This window comes from Melanerpes formicivorus, unplaced genomic scaffold (assembly GCF_026170545.1).
Source record: "Melanerpes formicivorus ecotype bairdi unplaced genomic scaffold, bMelFor1.0.p_v2 SCAF_108, whole genome shotgun sequence".
NCBI classification, from domain to species: Eukaryota; Metazoa; Chordata; class Aves; order Piciformes; family Picidae; genus Melanerpes; species Melanerpes formicivorus.
Genome location: NW_027142460.1, coordinates 973661 through 990476, shown reverse-complemented (window position 1 = coordinate 990476; position 16816 = coordinate 973661). Strand labels below are relative to the sequence as shown.

The 16816-nt window shown below is 55.0% G+C and overlaps 1 protein-coding gene across 1 annotated transcript in view; it reads left to right on the top strand.

The window, feature by feature from the left end:
- Nucleotides 1-6700, top strand: part of APIP (APAF1 interacting protein) — a 29741-nt gene extending 23041 nt beyond the window's left edge. Inside the window, exons 7-8 of the mRNA XM_068166838.1 lie at nt 1655-1774; nt 5951-6700. Coding sequence (XP_068022939.1) covers nt 1655-1754 — 100 coding nt within the window. The 3' untranslated portion in view covers nt 1755-1774; nt 5951-6700. The remainder of the gene's footprint in view (nt 1-1654; nt 1775-5950) is intronic.
- Nucleotides 6701-16816: the final 10116 nt, after the last annotated feature.

Genomic DNA, 16816 nt, shown 5'->3' with positions numbered 1-16816 from the left:
ATCCCCTCTGAAGTTGTCTGAACTCAGAACCACGCCTGGAGCACTGCATTCAGTTTTGGTCGCTGCTGTATGAGCAAAGATGCAGACAGGCTGGAAAGTGTCCAGAGAAACTAAACTATTAGCTAGAAAGGTTGGACCAGATGATTCTGGAGGGCCCTTCCAAGCTGGTATCTCAGATTCTGTAATTCTTATTAAAAAAAAAAAAAAGGAAATAAATAGTTTATTTTTCAAGACTTCAAATGTTTCCCACTCCACACAGGACCCTCCAGGATCATCCAGTTCCAACCCCCCTGCCATGCTAAGGGACACCTCACACTAGATCAGCCTGGCCAGAGCCTCATCCAGCCTGGCCTTAAAAACTTCCAGGGATGGGGTTTCCATCACCTCTTTGGGCAAGCTCTTTCAGTGTCTCACCACCCTTGTGGTAAAGAACTTCCCAACATCTAATCTAAATCTGCCTTCCTCTAGCTTGGATCCATTCCCCCTAGTCCTATCTAATCCATACAGCCCTAGTCCAACCCATGGGAGAAGGGATTAGACAGCAGTAAGTTCTGGTCTCCCTGATCTAGTGTGGGGTGTCCCTGCCCATGGCAGGGGGGTTGGAACTGGCTGATCCTTGTGGTCCCTTCCAACCCTGACTGATACTGTGATACCATGAATGTCTGGGGAGCTGTTGGGAATGGATTCTAGCCCTGATTCTGCCACTTGGTTTTCCTCTCATACCATTGCTGGCTGATAGAGTTGCAGAGGTTTTCTTTCACATGGGCACATCCCTCCCCATGAGAAACCTGCAGCAATCTCTGCTTTTGTATGACAGCTGCCAACAGAGTCACAGAGTGGCTCAGGTTGGAAGGCACCTCAGAGCTCATCCTCTCCAACTTCCAACCTAGCCCTGCTCTGCCTCTGCTTCAAACCATTCCCCCTTCTCCTGTCTCTGGACACCCTCATGAAAAATCCCTCTGCTGCCTTCCTGGAGCATCCCTTCAGGTATTGAAATGCAGCTCTAAAGGTCTTCTCCAGGCTGAACACCCCCAGCTCCCTCAGCCTGTCCTGACAGCAGAGGTGCTCCAGCCCTTGGATCACCTTTGTGCCTCTCCTCCTGTTTGGGTAGCATTCTCTAGTCCCATTTGGGGAATTTATTTCTTCATTTACTGATAGAAAAGCAGGATCAGGTAGAGAAAATGCTGGGCACTTTCCATGGAAGTAGATGCTGAGAGAGCTGTGTGGTCAGACTGTCACCCTGGGGCTGTGAAGCTGAGGGGAGAGAACCATCCATTTTCATGAGAAGTGGTAAAACTGGAGCCTGCTTTAGCACTGCAGGGTGCTCTTCCCAGGAACAGGATCAGAGGATGTTAGGGGTTGGAAGGGACTTCTGGAGATCATCAAATCCAACCCTCCTTGCCAGGGCAGCACCACAGAATCCAGCACAGGTCACACAGGAACACATCCAGACAGGGCTGGGAAGGCTCCAGAGAAGGAGACTCCACAACCTCTCTGGGCAGCCTGCTCCAGGGCTCTGGGAGCCTCACAGGGAAGAAGTTCCTCCTCATGCTGAGCTGGAACCTCCTGTGCTGCAGTTTATATCCACTGCCCCTTGTCCTATCCCAGGGTCCATGCTCAGCAGGGTGCAGAACTCTTCTCCCTCTCGTTCCAGGTGCGAGTGCTACGACTACTTGTTCGACATCGCGGTGCAGATGAAGCAGCATGGGCTGGATCCCTCCCAGCATCCAGCAGGAGAAAATGGCATCCTGTAAATGGCAACATAAGTGTCCAGGTGTGGATTCTCTCTCTGATGCTCTGTTTGCAGGGAGAGGCTACAGCTGACACTGTCATAGAATCACAGAGCTGTCAGGGTTGGAAGGGACCTCAAGGCTCAGCCAGTCCCAGCCCCCTGCCATGGGCAGGGACACCTCACACCACAGCAGGTTGCTCACAGCCACCTCCAGCCTGGCTGCAAACACCTCCAGGCAGGAGGCTGCCACCACCTCCCTGGGCAACCTGTGCCAGGCTCTCACCACCCTTCATGGGCAACAACTTCTTCCTCACATCCAATCTCAATCTCCACACTTGTAGTTTTGCTTCATTGCCCCCAGTCCTAACACCCTCACAAGTCCCTCCCCAGATTTCTTGCAGCCTGCTTCAGACACTGCAAGGCCACCAGAAGGTCTCCTTGGTCTCCAGCCTGAGCAACCCCAGCTCTCTCAGTCTGTCTCCATAGCAGAGCAGCTTCAGCCCTCTGCTCATCCTCTTGGCCCTTCTCAGGACACATTCTACCATGTCCATCTCCTTCTTGTATGGGGCTCCCAAACTCTCACCCCAGCCTGCTTTCCCACTCAAGAAACTTCGGTGTAGCACAGTCTCCCCACCCCCCTCCCTTAGCACTGCAAGGGTAGCAATGCCTGGAGCCATCCTCCTGTGCCACAGCCTGCAGCAAAAGGCTCTGCAGTAAGAATAGGACAGAATTAACCAGGTTGGAAAAGACCTTTGAGATCATCAAGTCCAACCTATCACCCAGCACCATCTGATCAACTAAACCACGAGTGGAGCGTGTCCTGTGCATGCCTCAGCAGCTGTGGGCAGCACAGGGTGCAGCTGCCTCTGCAGGCTGACCTCTATCAGGCATCCCCAGAGAAGGGCAGTGGAGACAAGAAGCCCCAGGCTTTGCCAGCTCCCCTGTACAAGGGTGCTTGAACCTCACCTGTGTTCTGCAGCAGCCCACAGGAGCAGCTTTGAGTTCAGTCTGCCTCAGTGGTTATCACTTCAGTGGTGGGTTGGGGTTTGGTTTTTCCCTCAGCAAAAAGGTTTGGCTGCAATGTGATGAAGCTTTGTTGATTCCTGTCCCCATGCAGCAGGTCACCCTGGCATCCTCTTTGCCTGTGTGGCAGGGCTCAAAGGTGTGCAGGTTTCCATAGCTGATGTGTTACAGTGAAAGCACAGAGGTAACATGATCAGACTCCCAGGATGATAGGGGTTGGAAGGGACCTCCAGGGATCATCCAGTCCAACCCCTCCTGCCACAGCAGGTCTGCATAGAGCTGCTTGCACAGGATTGTGTCTAGGGGGGTTGAAAAGTCTCCAGAGAAAGGAGACTGCACAACCTCTCTGGGGAGCCTGCTCCAGAGTTCCAGCACCATCACACCAAAGAAGTGTTTCCTGAGGTCTAGGTGAAACTTCCTCTACATACATGGAATAGACCAGGTTGGAAGAGACCTTCAAGATCATGGTGTCCAAGCTATCATCCAACACCACCTAAACAACTAACCCATGGCACCAAGCACCCCATCAAGTCTCCTGCTGAACACCTCCAGGGATGGGGACTCCACCACCTCCCCAGGCAGCCCATTCCAATGGGCAATCACTCTCTCTGTGTAGAACTTCCTCCTAACCCCCAGCCTAAACCTCCCCTGGCACAGCCTGAGACTGTGTCCTCTTGTTCTGGTGCTGGCTGCCTGGGAGAAGAGACCAACCCCCACCTGTCTACAACCTCCCTTCAGGGAGTTGGAGAGAGCAAGAAGGTCTCCCCTGAGCCTCCTCTTCTCCAGGCTAAGCAACCCCAGCTCCCTCAGCCTCTCCTCACAGGGCTGTGCTCCAGACCCCTCCCCAGCTTTGTTGCCTTTCTCTGGACACCTTCCAGCAGCTCAACCTCCTTCCTAAACTGAGGGGCCCAGAACTGGACTCAGGACTCATGGAGTAGCTTAACCAGTGCAGTGTCCAGGGGCAGAATGACCTCCCTGCTCCTGCTGGCCACACTCTTCCTGATGCAGGCCAGGATGCCCTTGGCCTTCTTGGCCCCCTGGGCACACTGCAGGCTCATGTTCAGCCTACCATCGACCAGCACCCCCAGGTCCCTCTCTGCCTGGCTGCTCTCAGCCACTCTGACCCCAGCCTGTAGCACTGCCTGGGGTTGTTGTGGCCAATGTGCAGAACCTGGCACTTGGATGTGTTCAATCTCCTGCCCTTGGCCTCTGCCCATCTGTCCAGCCTGGCAAGGTCCCTCTGCAGAGCCTCTCTACCCTCCAGCAGATCAACTCCTGCCCCCAGCTTGCTGTCAGCTGCACATTTACTGATGCTGGACTCAATCCCCTCCTCCAGATCATCAATGAAGATGTTAAAGAGCACAGGGCCCAGCACTGGTGCCTGGGGCACAGCACTGGTGCCTGGCTGCCAGCTGGCTGTGGCACCATTCACCACCACTCTCTGGGCTCAGCCTCCAGCCAGTTCCTAACCCAATGCAGTGTGCTCCCTTCCAGTTTGTGCCTATTGTCCCTCTTCCTGTCCCTGGGCACCACTGAGAAGAATCTGGCCCCAGCTTCTTCACCCCCACACTTTAGCTCTTGCTGAGCATTGATCAGATCCCCTCTGGTGCTGCTCAGCTCCAGGCTAAGCAGCCCCAGGGCTTTCAGCCTCTCCTTGTCACAGATGCTTCAGCCCCCTCAGTGTCTTTGTGGCCTTCCACTGCACTGTCTCATGTAGTTCCCTGCCCCTCTTCAACTGACCGGCCCAAAACTGGACACAGTACTGTGGCCTCACCAGGGCAGAGTAGAGAAGGAGAACTTTCAACTGACTTAAGGGAGGTTGTAGCCAGGCAGAGGTTGGTCTCTTCTCCCAGGCAGCCAGCACCAGAACAAGAGGACACAGTCTCAGGCTGTGCCAAGGGGAGGTTTAGGCTGGAGGTTAGGAAGAAGTTCTACACAGAGAGAGTGATTGCCCATTGGAATGGGCTGCCTGGGGAGGTGGTGGAGTCCCCATCCCTGGAGGTGTTCAGGAGGAGACTTGATGGGGTGCTTGGTGCCATGGGTTAGTTGTTTAGGTGGTGTTGGATTGGTTGATAGGTTGGACACCATGATCTTGAAGGTCTCTTCCAACCTGGTTCTGTTCTATTCTATTCTATTCTATTCTATTCTATTCTATTCTATTCTATTCTATTCTATTCTATTCTATTCTATTCTATCTTCCCTTGGGCTGTTGGTCACACTCCTAATGGACCCCAGGGGCCCATGGGCCTGCTGGGCCCCAAGGGCACATGGCTGGCTCATGGTGAGCTTGTTCCCCAGCAGCGCTCCCAGATCCTTCTGCACAGAGCTGCTTCCCAGCAGGTCAGCCCTCAGAGTGCTTCAGGCAGTGCTTCAGGTGCAGGAGCTCACAGGAGCAGCAGAGAGCTTGGCATGGCAGGACACGGTGGTGGAGTCACGCTCCAGGGGCTGGGAGCCTGGCAGTCTCAGCAAGCTTCGAGGCAGCAGGCCTGGGGCTGCCAGGAAGGTGGCAGCTCAGGTGCTGGGCTGATGGCACAGGACAGGCTGACTTGCTGCAGCCCTGTGGCCCCTCAGGTGATTCCCTCCAGCCCCCCAGAGGTGCTGAGAGATGGCTGCTCAGGCAGCAGGAGCCTGCAACGCACAGGCCCCTGAGTCCTTGTGCCCACAGTGGAGGGGGAAGCAGCAGGGCAGGAGCCTTGCTGTCAAGTGAGAGTCTGTGTGAGCAGCTCTTTGGAGTCAACATCTTGCCCAGAGCTACCTCAGGGACTGCAAGAGGCAGGAGGGGTGGGTGGCAAGCTGAAGGTGCCCAGTGGCAGGACAAGGACCAGCAGGGTACAGGCTGGAACCCAGGGGGTTCCATCTCAACCTGAGGAGCCCTTGTGTGTGGTGAGGGTGCTGGAGCCCTGGGGCAGGCTGCCCAGAGAGCTTGTGGAGTCTCCTGCTCTGGGGACTTCCCAACCCCATCCTGTGTGACCTGCCCTGGGTGTTCCTGCTCTGGCAGGGGGGTTGGACTGGAAGATCTCTGGAGGTCCCTCCCAAACCCCTGCCATTCTCTGAACCATGCCTGAAATTGCTCCTCAGCCCCTGCAGTTCAACAGGCTGGGCTGGCACCATGGCATCCATGTTCCTTTGCCTGTTTCCTGTGACTAAACCTCTGGGTTTAGAAGAGTTTGACTTTGCTCTTGTCTCTCTTCACAGGTTTCTTACCTGCTGGTGGCAGCTCCAGACTCTCCCTCCTGCTGTCAGCACCAGAAGGTGGTGCTGATTGACAGATGTGAGCAGTCTGGTAAAACACAGCCAGGGAAAGGAGACTTAAACAAACCAGAAACTGAACTGTGCCTTGCTGCTTCTGCTGGAAATCCAGGCCCAAAGCCAAGGTTCTGGGGGGAAGCTCCAGGGAGCTCATGTGATGGGCTTTAAAAATCCCCAATCCAGCAACCTACCCTTCAGCTGCTGTGCACCATTTGGCTTGCTCTAGCTGACAGCTGCCCAATGACAGGGTGGCCTTTCTTTTTGGGGGGGAGAAACAGGGAGGACCACCCTTTAAGTAGAAGTCAGACTCAAAGCTCAAAGCCTGGCTTCAGTGCTGGTTCCTTTGTGCCCCAGGGGGGTTGAAGTCCAGCCTGTAGCATGTGTGTTTTGAAATGGTCTTCAATGTCTTTGCCTTGAATAGGAAGCAGAATTGCACAGCTTGGGAGGCTGCTCTGTGCCTTGCCTGCTCTTTAGCTTCTTCCTTCACTCTCAATGAGATCTTGGTGGTGGCCACTCTGAAACAGCTGTTGGTGATGGGTTGGCTGATGTCATGCTGTTAGGTCGTAGCTTGGACTTGCTCATCTCAGAGGTCTTTCCCAGCCTCAGTAGTTCTGTGATTCTGTAATTCTGTGCTGTGTGCTCAGCCAGCCTGAGGGAGAGTTCACTAAACTGCTGATTAAATCTTGATCTCACCTAGTTATGTACCTCAGTGTCTTCTTTCCAAACCTCCTGGGGTGGCCCCCCAGTAGCACCAGTCTGGGCCCTAAGTGACCAACCTCCTGCCTCAGTATGGAGAGCCAGGACAGGATGAGCACCAGCTGACCTTGCCTTTTGCTAAGGGCCATGCATTCCCACCTCTTCACCTGGCATCATCTGTGGATCTTGAGCTGCTGTGAGGTGAACTGAACTTCCAAGTAAAAGAGGAGTGCTGTGGGGCTCAGGGGAAGAACATCATCCTGTGGTTTCCTAAGGAAAGCCAGTGGTGAAAACTTGCATCAGTTCAGAGGTGAGCCAAAAGAGAACCAGAGCTGGGGCAGAAGAGCTGAAGGCAGAGCTGGCAGACAGCCCTTCCCCCATTTCTTTGGGACTGTCAGCTACCTGTGGAGAGGCATCTCCTGAAGGGTTCAGGAAGAGCTGAAAGCTGTGGGAAGTATCCTGCTGACCAAGAGCTCATGAAGATTCAGCTTCTTACAGTCTCCCCACTGCTGAGCACTGACCTCTCTGGGGTTTATGTCTGAGCACTGCTTGCAGCACAATGTGGGACCAGGGCTGTTCAATGTCTTCATGAATGACACAGAGAGTGAGACTGAGGCACCCTCAGCAAGTCTGCAGGTGACACCAAGCTGAGTGCTGTGGTTGCTAAGTCTGAAGGACAGGATGGAGGCATCCAGAGGCACCTGGCCAGGCTGGAGAGGTGGCTGAGGAGAACCTCAGGAGGTTCAACAAGGCAAAGGGCAAGGTCCTGCACCTGGCTCAGGGCAATCCTAGAGATCAGTCCAGGCTGGGGGAGGATGAGATTGAGAGCAGCCCTGCAGAGAAGGACTTGGGGTGCTGATGGATGGGAAGCTGGCCAGGAGCCAGCAGTGTGAGCTTGCAGCCCAGAAGGCCAAGGGCAGCCTGGGCTGCATCCAAAGCAGTGTGGCCAGAGATGGAGAGAGAGGATTCTGCCCTCTGCTCTGCTCTGTGAGACCTCACCTGCAGGGCTGTGTCCAGCTCTGGAGCCCTCAGCACAGCAAGGACATGGACCTGATGGAGAGGTTCCAGAGGAGGCCACCAAGATGGTCAGGGGGCTGGAGCAGCTCTGCCAGGAGGCCAGGCTGAGGGAGCTGGGGGTGTTCAGCCTGGAGAAGAGAAGGCTCCAGGCAGCCCTAAGAGCAGCCTGCCAGGACCTGAAGGGGGCTCCAAGAAGGCTGCAGAGGGACTGTTGGCAAAGGCCTGCAGGGACAGGAGCAGGGGCAATGGTTTGGAATGAGAGCAGAGCAGATGAGATTGGATGTGAGCAACAAGTTCTGCACCAGGAGGCTGCTGGGACACTGCAAGAGGTTGCTGAGAGAGGGAGAGGTCAGGCTGGAGAAGGCTGTGGGCAATCTCCTCTAGTGAGCAACCTTCTCTAGTGGAAGATGTTCCTGCTGACTGTAGAGGGATTTGGACTGGATGCCCTTTGAAGGTCCCTTCCAACCCAAACCATTCAGTGATTCTCTGTGCCCTTGGTCTCTATTTGGGGGTAATTGCACTGTGCTGAGCTTGTGCCACAAGCAGCCGTCTTTGCCTGGCTGGGTGTTCATTCCCCATGGGCAGTCTGGCCTGGGCTCTGACAGAACTCTTCTGCAGTAAGCCATTGTGGTACAAGCTGCTGGCTGCTGTTGGCCTGATCCAACCTGCTAGCTACTGGCTGTTTCTCAGCAGAAAGCTGTGCTCTGACAGCCTGGTGTAGCCACCAGAGCACCAGCAACCAGCTGCTTCTGATCTCCACACCCTTGGAGCAGCCACAGCCTGTCTTCCTGTGTATCTGCTGGAATCAGACCAACAGCAGCTGTCCAGGATGACATCAAGACTGTTGAAGTTACCTCTCCACAGGTACAGGAATGATTGTAGGTCACAGTCCGCTCAGTCTTACTCTCCTGTTGCCATCTCTTGACCATGACCTTTAATTCTTTATCTGAACTGCCAGGCTCCTGCCCAAGGTACACTGCTGTGGCCTTCTCCTGATGCAGTTAGAGCAGGGCAGACTTGAGTCATTCTGTGATCCTGCTGCTCTGCAGGATGAAGATGGCTTCACCCTAGCTGTGTTTTGCATGTACAAAAGGACACTCTGAGGGGAAGGGTTTTGTGCCAAACACATCCCTCTGGCATCCTGTTGGTTGCAAATATTCACACCCTCATCCAGCTGCAGTTTGCTGCTCTGAGCCTTTCTGGGTGAAATGCCACATTGCTTTGCTGGTAGCTGAGTTCATAGAATCAGAAGAATAGTGAAGAGGTGATTGGGAACAGTCAGCATGGCTTCACCAAGGGCAAATCCTGCCTGACCAACCTGATGGCCTTCTATGAGCAGGTGAAACATCAATAGCTGAGGGGAGAGCAACTGATGTCGTTTGCCTGGAGCTGAGCACAGCCTTCGACACTGTCCCACACCACATCCTGGTCTGCAGGCTGGTGACACATGGGTGTGATGGGTGACCACCAGATGGATACAGAACTGGCTTGGTGGCCAAAGAGTGGCTGTCCATGGGTCCATGCCCCAGTGGAGGCCAGGGACAAGCAGAGTCCCTCAGGGATCAGTCCTGGCACCAGGCTTGTTCAACATCTCTGTGGCTGTCATGGACAGTGGCACTGAGTGCACCCTCAGCAGGTTTGCTGATGACACCAAGCTGTGTGGGGCAGCAGACAGCTGGAGGGAAGGGATCCATCCAGAGGGACCTGGACAGGCTGCAGAGGTGGGCACAAGCCAACCTCAGGAGGTTCAACAAGAGCAAGGGCAGGGTCCTGCAGCTGGCTGGAGGCAATCCCAGGCACAAATGCAGGCTGGGCAGGGACTGGCTGGAAAGCAGCCCTGAGGAGAGAGCCTTGGGGGTGCTGGGGGAGGAGAAGCTCAGCAGGAGCTCTCAGTGTGCACTTGCAGCCCAGAAAGCCAACCAGCTCCTGGGCTGCAGCAGGAGAAGTGTGGCCAGCAGGGCAAGGGAGGTGATTCTCCCCCTCTGCTCAGCTCTGGGGAGACCCCACCTGGAGTCCTGCCTCCAGTTCTGGAGCCCCTATGACAAGAGGGATCTGGAGGTGCTGGAAGGTGTGCAGAGCAGGGCCAGGAGGATGAGCAGAGGGCTGGAGCACCTCTCCTGTGAGGACAGCCTGAAGGAGTTGGGGCTGTTCAGGCTGGAGAAGAGAAGGCTCCCAGGTGACCTCCTTGTGGCCTTCCAGGATCTGAAGGGGGCTCCAGGAAGGCTGGGGAGGGACTTCTCAGGATCTCAGGCAGTGATAGGACTGGGGGGATGGAATGAAGCTGGAGGTGGGGAGATGGAGGCTGGAGGGGAGGAGGAAGTTCTTGCCCATGAGAGTGGTGAAGCCCTGGACTGGGTTGTGCAGGGAGGTGGTTGGGGCCCTGTCCCTGGAGGTGTTTAAGGCCAGGCTGGCTGAGGCTGTGGCCAGGCTGATGTAGTGTGGGGTGTCCCTGCCCATGGCAGGGGGGTTGGAACTGGATGATCCTTGTGGTCCCCTTCCAACCCTGACTGATACTGTGATACTACTACTGTGATACTATGATACTATTTATCATCCTAGAAGGGCTCAGGTTGGAAGGGACCACAGGCCTCATCTCCTCCAACCTCCCTGTCATGGGCAGAGACACCTCTCAGCCACACTCAGCTGCTCAAGCCCTCAAGTTCTCTCACAGAGGATTCCAAGGTGCTCCAAGTCCCATTCAGTGATAGAGGAATGAGCTAAATTCTCCCTTCTCCCTTCTGTGTGTGTGAACTCTCACCAAGCAATCATTTCTTCCACAGCTCAGTGGCTTGAGAAACTCCTGAGATGATTGTGGACCTGGCACCTAGGGCCATGGTTTAGTGTTGCTGGGTCAAAGGTTGGACTGGAGGAGCTTGGAGGTCTCTTCCAAGCAGCTGTGTTCTGTGGTTCTGTGGTTGGCTGGCCATGGTGGTGGCAGGCTGATGGTTGGACTTCATGCTCTTGGAGAGCTTTCCAACCCACCCAGGCTGTGATTGCTGTGTCCCAGAGTGGTTAGAAAACTTAGAGCTCACCTCCAGCTATGTAGAATAAACCCAGGAACATTTCCTATGGGATTAAGGCTTCCCAGCTCCCAGCACTTCTCACTCTGCCTTGTTCCCTGATGTGAGCTGCAGGCTTCACAAAACCAGCTCAGTGTTTTACAGGCTGGCAGCAGAGACTTGGTCTGCACCAAGGGGCAATCATCGAGGCTGAGCAGCGCCAGTGGAGGCTTATGCAAAAATGACAGTGGCTCCTCCAGCAAACTCATTAAAGTTCCACTATTTCCCAATAAAAGGCTCTTAATAGGACACATCCAGCTTGCTTTCCAAGAAGGAAATGAAACTGCAGCATGCAGCACCTTGAAAGGTGAAGAGCGAGATCTCTAACTCCCAGGGAGCAGCTGTGATGCCAGTCCAGGTCCTGCAAGTGAACGCTGGGGTGCCTCAGCCACTGCCTTGGGGCTTTCCTTTCCCTCTGAGATCCTCAGGGTGAAAAAACAACTGGCCAGGCTGTCAGCCCCTGGCTTGGACAGGAGCACACTGCAAAGGGTTAGGAACTGGCTAGAGGCTGAGCCCAGAGGGTGGTGGTGAATGGTGCCACAGCCAGCTGGCAGCCAGGCACCAGTGCTGTGCCCCAGGGAGCAGTGCTGGGCCCCAGCCTGTTCAATATCTTGATTGATGATCTGGAGGAGGGGATGGAGTCCAGCATCAGTAAATGTGCAGCTGACAGCAAGCTGGGGGCAGGAGTTGATCTGCTGGAGGGTAGAGAGGCTCTGCAGAGGGACCTTGCCAGGCTGGACAGATGGGCAGAGGCCAAGGGCAGGAGATTGAACACATCCAAGTGCCAGGTGCTGCACATTGGCCACAGCAACCCCAGGCAGTGCTACAGGCTGGGGTCAGAGTGGCTGAGAGCAGCCAGGCAGAGAGGGACCTGGGGGTGCTGCTTGATGGTAGGTTGAACAGGAGCCTGCAGTGTGCCCAGGGGGGCCAAGAGGCCAATGGCATCCTGGCCTGCACCAGGAACAGTGTGGCCAGCAGGAGCAGGGAAGGTCATTGTGCCCCTGGACACTGCACTGGTTAGGCCACACCTTGAGTCCTGTGTCCAGTTCTGGGCTCCTCAGTTTAGGAAGGAAGTGACTTGCTGGAAGGGCAACAAAGCTGGGGAGGGGTCTGGAGCACAGCCCTGTGAGGAGAGGGCTGAGGGAGCTGGGGTTGCTTAGCCTGGAGAGGAGGAGGCTCAGGGGTAGACCTTCTTCCTCTCTCCAACTCCCTGAAGGGAGGTTGTAGCCAGGTAGGGGTTGGTCTCTTCTCCCAGGCAGCCAGCACCAGAACAAGAGGACACAGTCTCAGGCTGTGCCAGGGGAGGTTTAGGCTGGAGGTGAGGAGAAAGTTCTTCACTGAGAGAGTCTTTGGCTATTGGGATGTGCTGCCTGGGGAGGTGGTGGAGTCCCCATCCCTGAGGTGTTCAAGAGGGGATTGGATGTGGCACTTGGAGCCATGGTCTGGTCATGAGGTCTGTGGTGACAGCTTGGACTTGATGATCTCTGAGGTCTCTTCCAACCTTGGTGATTCTGTGAGACTGTGAGACTTTTTGTTTGTTTTAACCACAGGGTTTGGTAAATATCTTTGTAACCCTTTGGTGTGGTTTTTTTTTGGCCATTTTACATCAGATTCCAAATTATTGAAAACAAAACCAAATTAAACAACCACCTTCCCCCCCCCAAAAAAAAAGAAACCAACCCACCAAACCCAAACCAAAACAACACAAAACTAAACCCAAACCAAATCAAAACAACAGCCCCCACCAGACCTGGAGCACTTCAGGTGGCTTCCTTCTGTCTCAAGGAACAGAAGAAATAAGGTTTCATAGCCAGGCTTCCTAATTACAAAGTGGTTTACAACCCTCTGAGGAAGTGCTGAGGTTGAGATCTCCCCAGTTACAGGGAGGCTGGCAGTGATGCTCTTAGAATCATTGGCCAGAATCATAGAAGCAATAAGGTTGGAAAAGACCTCAGAGGTCATCAAGTCCAACCTGGCACCCAACACTTCCTGACAACTAAACCATGGCACCAAGTGCCACCTCACAGAGGGCATTGGCAAAATGCTTCATTCCCAAAGCCACTTGGGGTTTGTAGTTCCCTTTTGTTCTGAGGGGAGGGGAACCCCTGCAGACTTTGTTCTTCTTTTCTTTCTCTGTGTGTAAGGTGAGAGGAAAGTTGTGCCTGACAGGCCCAGGTGGTGTCCCAGGAACACCTCTCTGAGCTGAGGGAACAGAGAATATAGACTCACAGAATGGGAAGGGCTGGAAGGGACCTCCAGAGGTCATCCAGTCCATCCCCCTGCCAGAGCAGGAGCACCCAGGGCAGGTCACACAGGAACACATCCAAGTGGGGTTGGAAAGTCTTCAGGGGAGGAGACTCCACAGCCTCTCTGGGCAGCCTGCTCCAGGGCTCTGTCACCCTCACCATACAGGAAGTGTCTCCACGTGTTGAGGTGGAACCTCCTGGGTGCCAGCCTGTACCCTGCTGTTCCTTGTCCCATTACTGGGCACCTCCAAACAGAGCCCTGACCCCCACCCCTCAGCTATTGGTAGACATTGATCAGATCCCTCTCAGCCTTCTCCAGACTAAACAGCCCCAGGGCTCTCAGTCTCTCTTCACAGCAGAGATGTTGTGGTCCCCCAACCCCCTGTAGGTGTCCATTGGACTCTCCCCATCAAATCTCTCTCTTAACTTGGGGAGCCCAAACCAGACACAGTATGCCAGGTGTGGGTGTCAATAGGCAAGAGTAGAGGGGGAGCAGACCCTCCCCAGCCCTGCTGGCCACACTCTTCTTGATGCACCCCAGGATGCCATTGGCCCTCTTGGCCACAAGGTCACATTGCTCCCCTGGAGAACTGCTGTCCACCAGGGCTCCAAGGTCTTTGTCCAGCAGGATGACCCCTGCTCTGTAGTGGTGCCTGGTGCTGTTCCTCCCCTGGTGCAGGATCCTGCACTTGTGCTTATTGAACTCCCTGCTCTCCAGCCTGGCAGCACAGCCTGAGGGAGTGTCAGCCACCCCTGCCTCTGGCTGTGCTTTGCTGCCATCTAATCAAGGCTGTCACAGGAGTCACTTAAACCATCTGTAGCTTTGGGGCAATTTTAAGTCCACTGAAGGTTTCAGGCTTGTTACACCAGAAGGATGCTCCCTGAGATGAGCCCCAAGCCTGGAACAGAGCTGTCAGGCACTGCTCCTGGTTCTGGCCAGGGGCTCACTGCATGAATCAGAGGCTTAGTAAAAAGCTCAGTGGTTTTTTTGGCTGGCATGAGCCTGGGGACCTCTCTCCACTCAGTTTGCAGCTACTGCTTCATCTTACCAGGGCACCACTGCAAAACTCTGGTGGAAGGGAAACATCTGGTGGAACCACAGCTGTTGGCTGCTGCTGAGCATTTCAACCTCTTGAAACCCAAATCCATTGCAAGCAGTCCATTTTGGGCTGCTTTGTGTCTTTTTCCCTGTGCACCCTCAGAGCTAATCTGGTATCTGCTAGATGCTGCCAGAGCAGTCAGCAAGAGCTACTGAGCAGCTGGTGCAGGCTGCCAAAAATGGGCTGAGCACCTTTGGCTGGATGGGATTTAATGGGGGCTCCTGGAAATTCATGTTGCAAACACCCCCTCACCCTCCCACCTGGCTTTCTTGGACTCTAAAGATCCTCTGGGGAAGGGGAAGGGGAAGGGGAAGGGGAAAGGGGAAGGGGAAGGGGAAGGGGGAAAGAGGAAGGGGAAGGGAAGGGGAAGGGAAGGGGAAGGGGAAGGGGAAGGGGAAGGGGAAGGGGAAGGGGGAAGGGGAAGGGAGGAGAGGGGAGGGGAGGGGAGGGGAGGGGAGGGGAGGGGAGGGGAGGGGAGGGGAGGGGAGGGGAGGGGAGGGGAGGGGAGGGGGAGGAGAGGAGAGGAGAGGAGAGGAGAGGAGAGGAGAGGGAAGAGGAGAGGAGAGGAGAGGAGAGGAGAGGAGAGGAGAGGGAGAGGAGAGGAGAGGAGGGAGAGGAGAGGAGAGGAGAGGAGAGGAGAGGAGAGGAGAGGAGAGAGAGGAGAGGAGAGGAGAGGAGGAGAGAGGAGAGGAGAGGAGAGGAGAGGAGAGGAGAGGAGAGGAGAGGAGAGGAGAGGAGAGGAGAGGAAGAGGAGAGGAGAGGAGAGGAGAGGAGAGGAGAGGAGAGGAGAGGAAGAGGAGAGAGGAGAGGGAGGAGAGGAGAGGAGAGGAGAGGAGAGGAGAGGAGAGGAGAGGAGAGGAGAGGAGAGAGGAGAGGAGAGGAGAGGAGAGTTGAGTTTAATCTCCAGAAACTAGATCAACAAGAATTAATTTCAATAGTTAAGCATAAATTCTTGCTCCTTAACGAGCCCTAGCTTGGCTCCCATTGCTTGGATGGTAATTTCTGGTAATTACAAACAGAATACACTGGATGTAGAAGAAAGAGCAGGGCTTACATTTTGAAGCTGAGAGCTGGAAGTCTAGATTCTGTGGCTGATGCAAGTGTTACCTTAAGGTCATGCCTTGAACAGTTCACTTTGATAGGAGTTTCAAAAGAACTGGGATGAAATCAGATGCTGCCCTCAATCCCACTGGAAAGTTGGGTTCCCTTCAGCTCCCTGTCACAGGACTGAGCTCTGTGGTTTGGATGGGGGTTAAAAAGGAAAAGGGAGGGGTGGGGGTGGTGGAGGGCACCCCACTACTAGCTGCCAGCACATCTCTAGAGACTGACAGCGTGTGCCTAAGTGTTATTTTTTTGCCCTTAGAGCTCTTATACTGGAGACCCTTAGTCCAGAGCCTGCAGAATAAATCTGATGGAGAGAGACTGAAGGAGCTGGGGATGGTTAGTGTGAAGAGAGGAGGCTGAGGGGAGACCTCCTGGCTGCCTACTGCTGCCTGAAAGGAGGTTGTGGAGAGGCTGCTGCTGGTCTCTGCTCACAGGGAATCAGTGACAGAACAAGAGGAATGGCCTCAAGCTGCCCCTGGGGAGGTTTAGACTGGACAGTAGGGAAAAATGTTTCCCATCCATAGTGGTCAGGGCTTGGAAAGTGCTGCCCAGGGAGGTGGTGGAGTCCCCAAGCCCTGGCTGTGTTTGAAGGTGGTTTGGGCTGTGCTGCTTGGGGCTATGGTTTAGGGGTGAGCCTTGCAGAGCAGGGTTCTGGGTTGGACTTGGGGATCCTGAGGGGCTTTTCCCACCTGTTTCTGTGCTTCTCTGATAAGGAAGAGGTTCCCTAGGATCGTTTTGCCTAGCAGAGATTTGCCAAAAGCAGCTGGGATCTGAGCTCCCCTGCTTGCCCCACATGCCCCCAACACAACTTCCTGACTTCAGTCCCACCCCTCCCAAGGGCTACCAGCCGTCTGTCACTGCCGATGAAGCAGCTCAAGTTCCTGTTCTCCAAGCAGAGCGGATTACCCTGCAAGCAGAGCTCCCTCAGCGGCTGGCTGCAGGCAGCGGCGCTGAGGGCAGAGCGCCGGGGTCCGGCAGGCTGCTGTGTGCTTAGCGCTCATGGCCGCATCACCTTCCTTCCCTGGAGTGGCTTTCCTTCCCTCTTTCCCTCAGCTCTAATCCTGATTTCCTCCAAGGTTTTTCCTCCCCACCCCGTTTTCCTTATGCTCTTTCAAACCAAATGTAAACTTCAATGCAGTTTGCATTCTGCTTGAACTTGAAGAGCAGCCCCTGGAGAAGGACCTGGGAGTGCTGGGGGGCAGCAAGTTCTGCATGGGACAGCAATGTGCCCTGGGGGCCAAGAAGGCCAAGGGGGTCTTGGGCTGCATTCAGAGGAGTGTGGCCAGCAGAGCCAGGGAGGTTCTCCTCCCGCTCTGCTCTGCCCTGGGGAGACCTCACCTGGAATATTGCATCCAGCTCTGGGCTCCCCCAGCTCAGGAGGGACAGGGATCTGATGGAGAGAGTCCAAGGGAGGCTCCAAGGCTGCTGAAGGGACTGCAGCACTGCCTGGGGAGGAGAGGCTGAGAGCCTGGGGCTGTTCAGTCTGGAGAGGAGAAGGCTGAGAGGGATCTGATCAATGTCTATCAATAGCTGAGGGCTGGGGGGTCAGGAGGGGAGGGGACAGGAACAGGCTCTACTCAGCTGCACCCT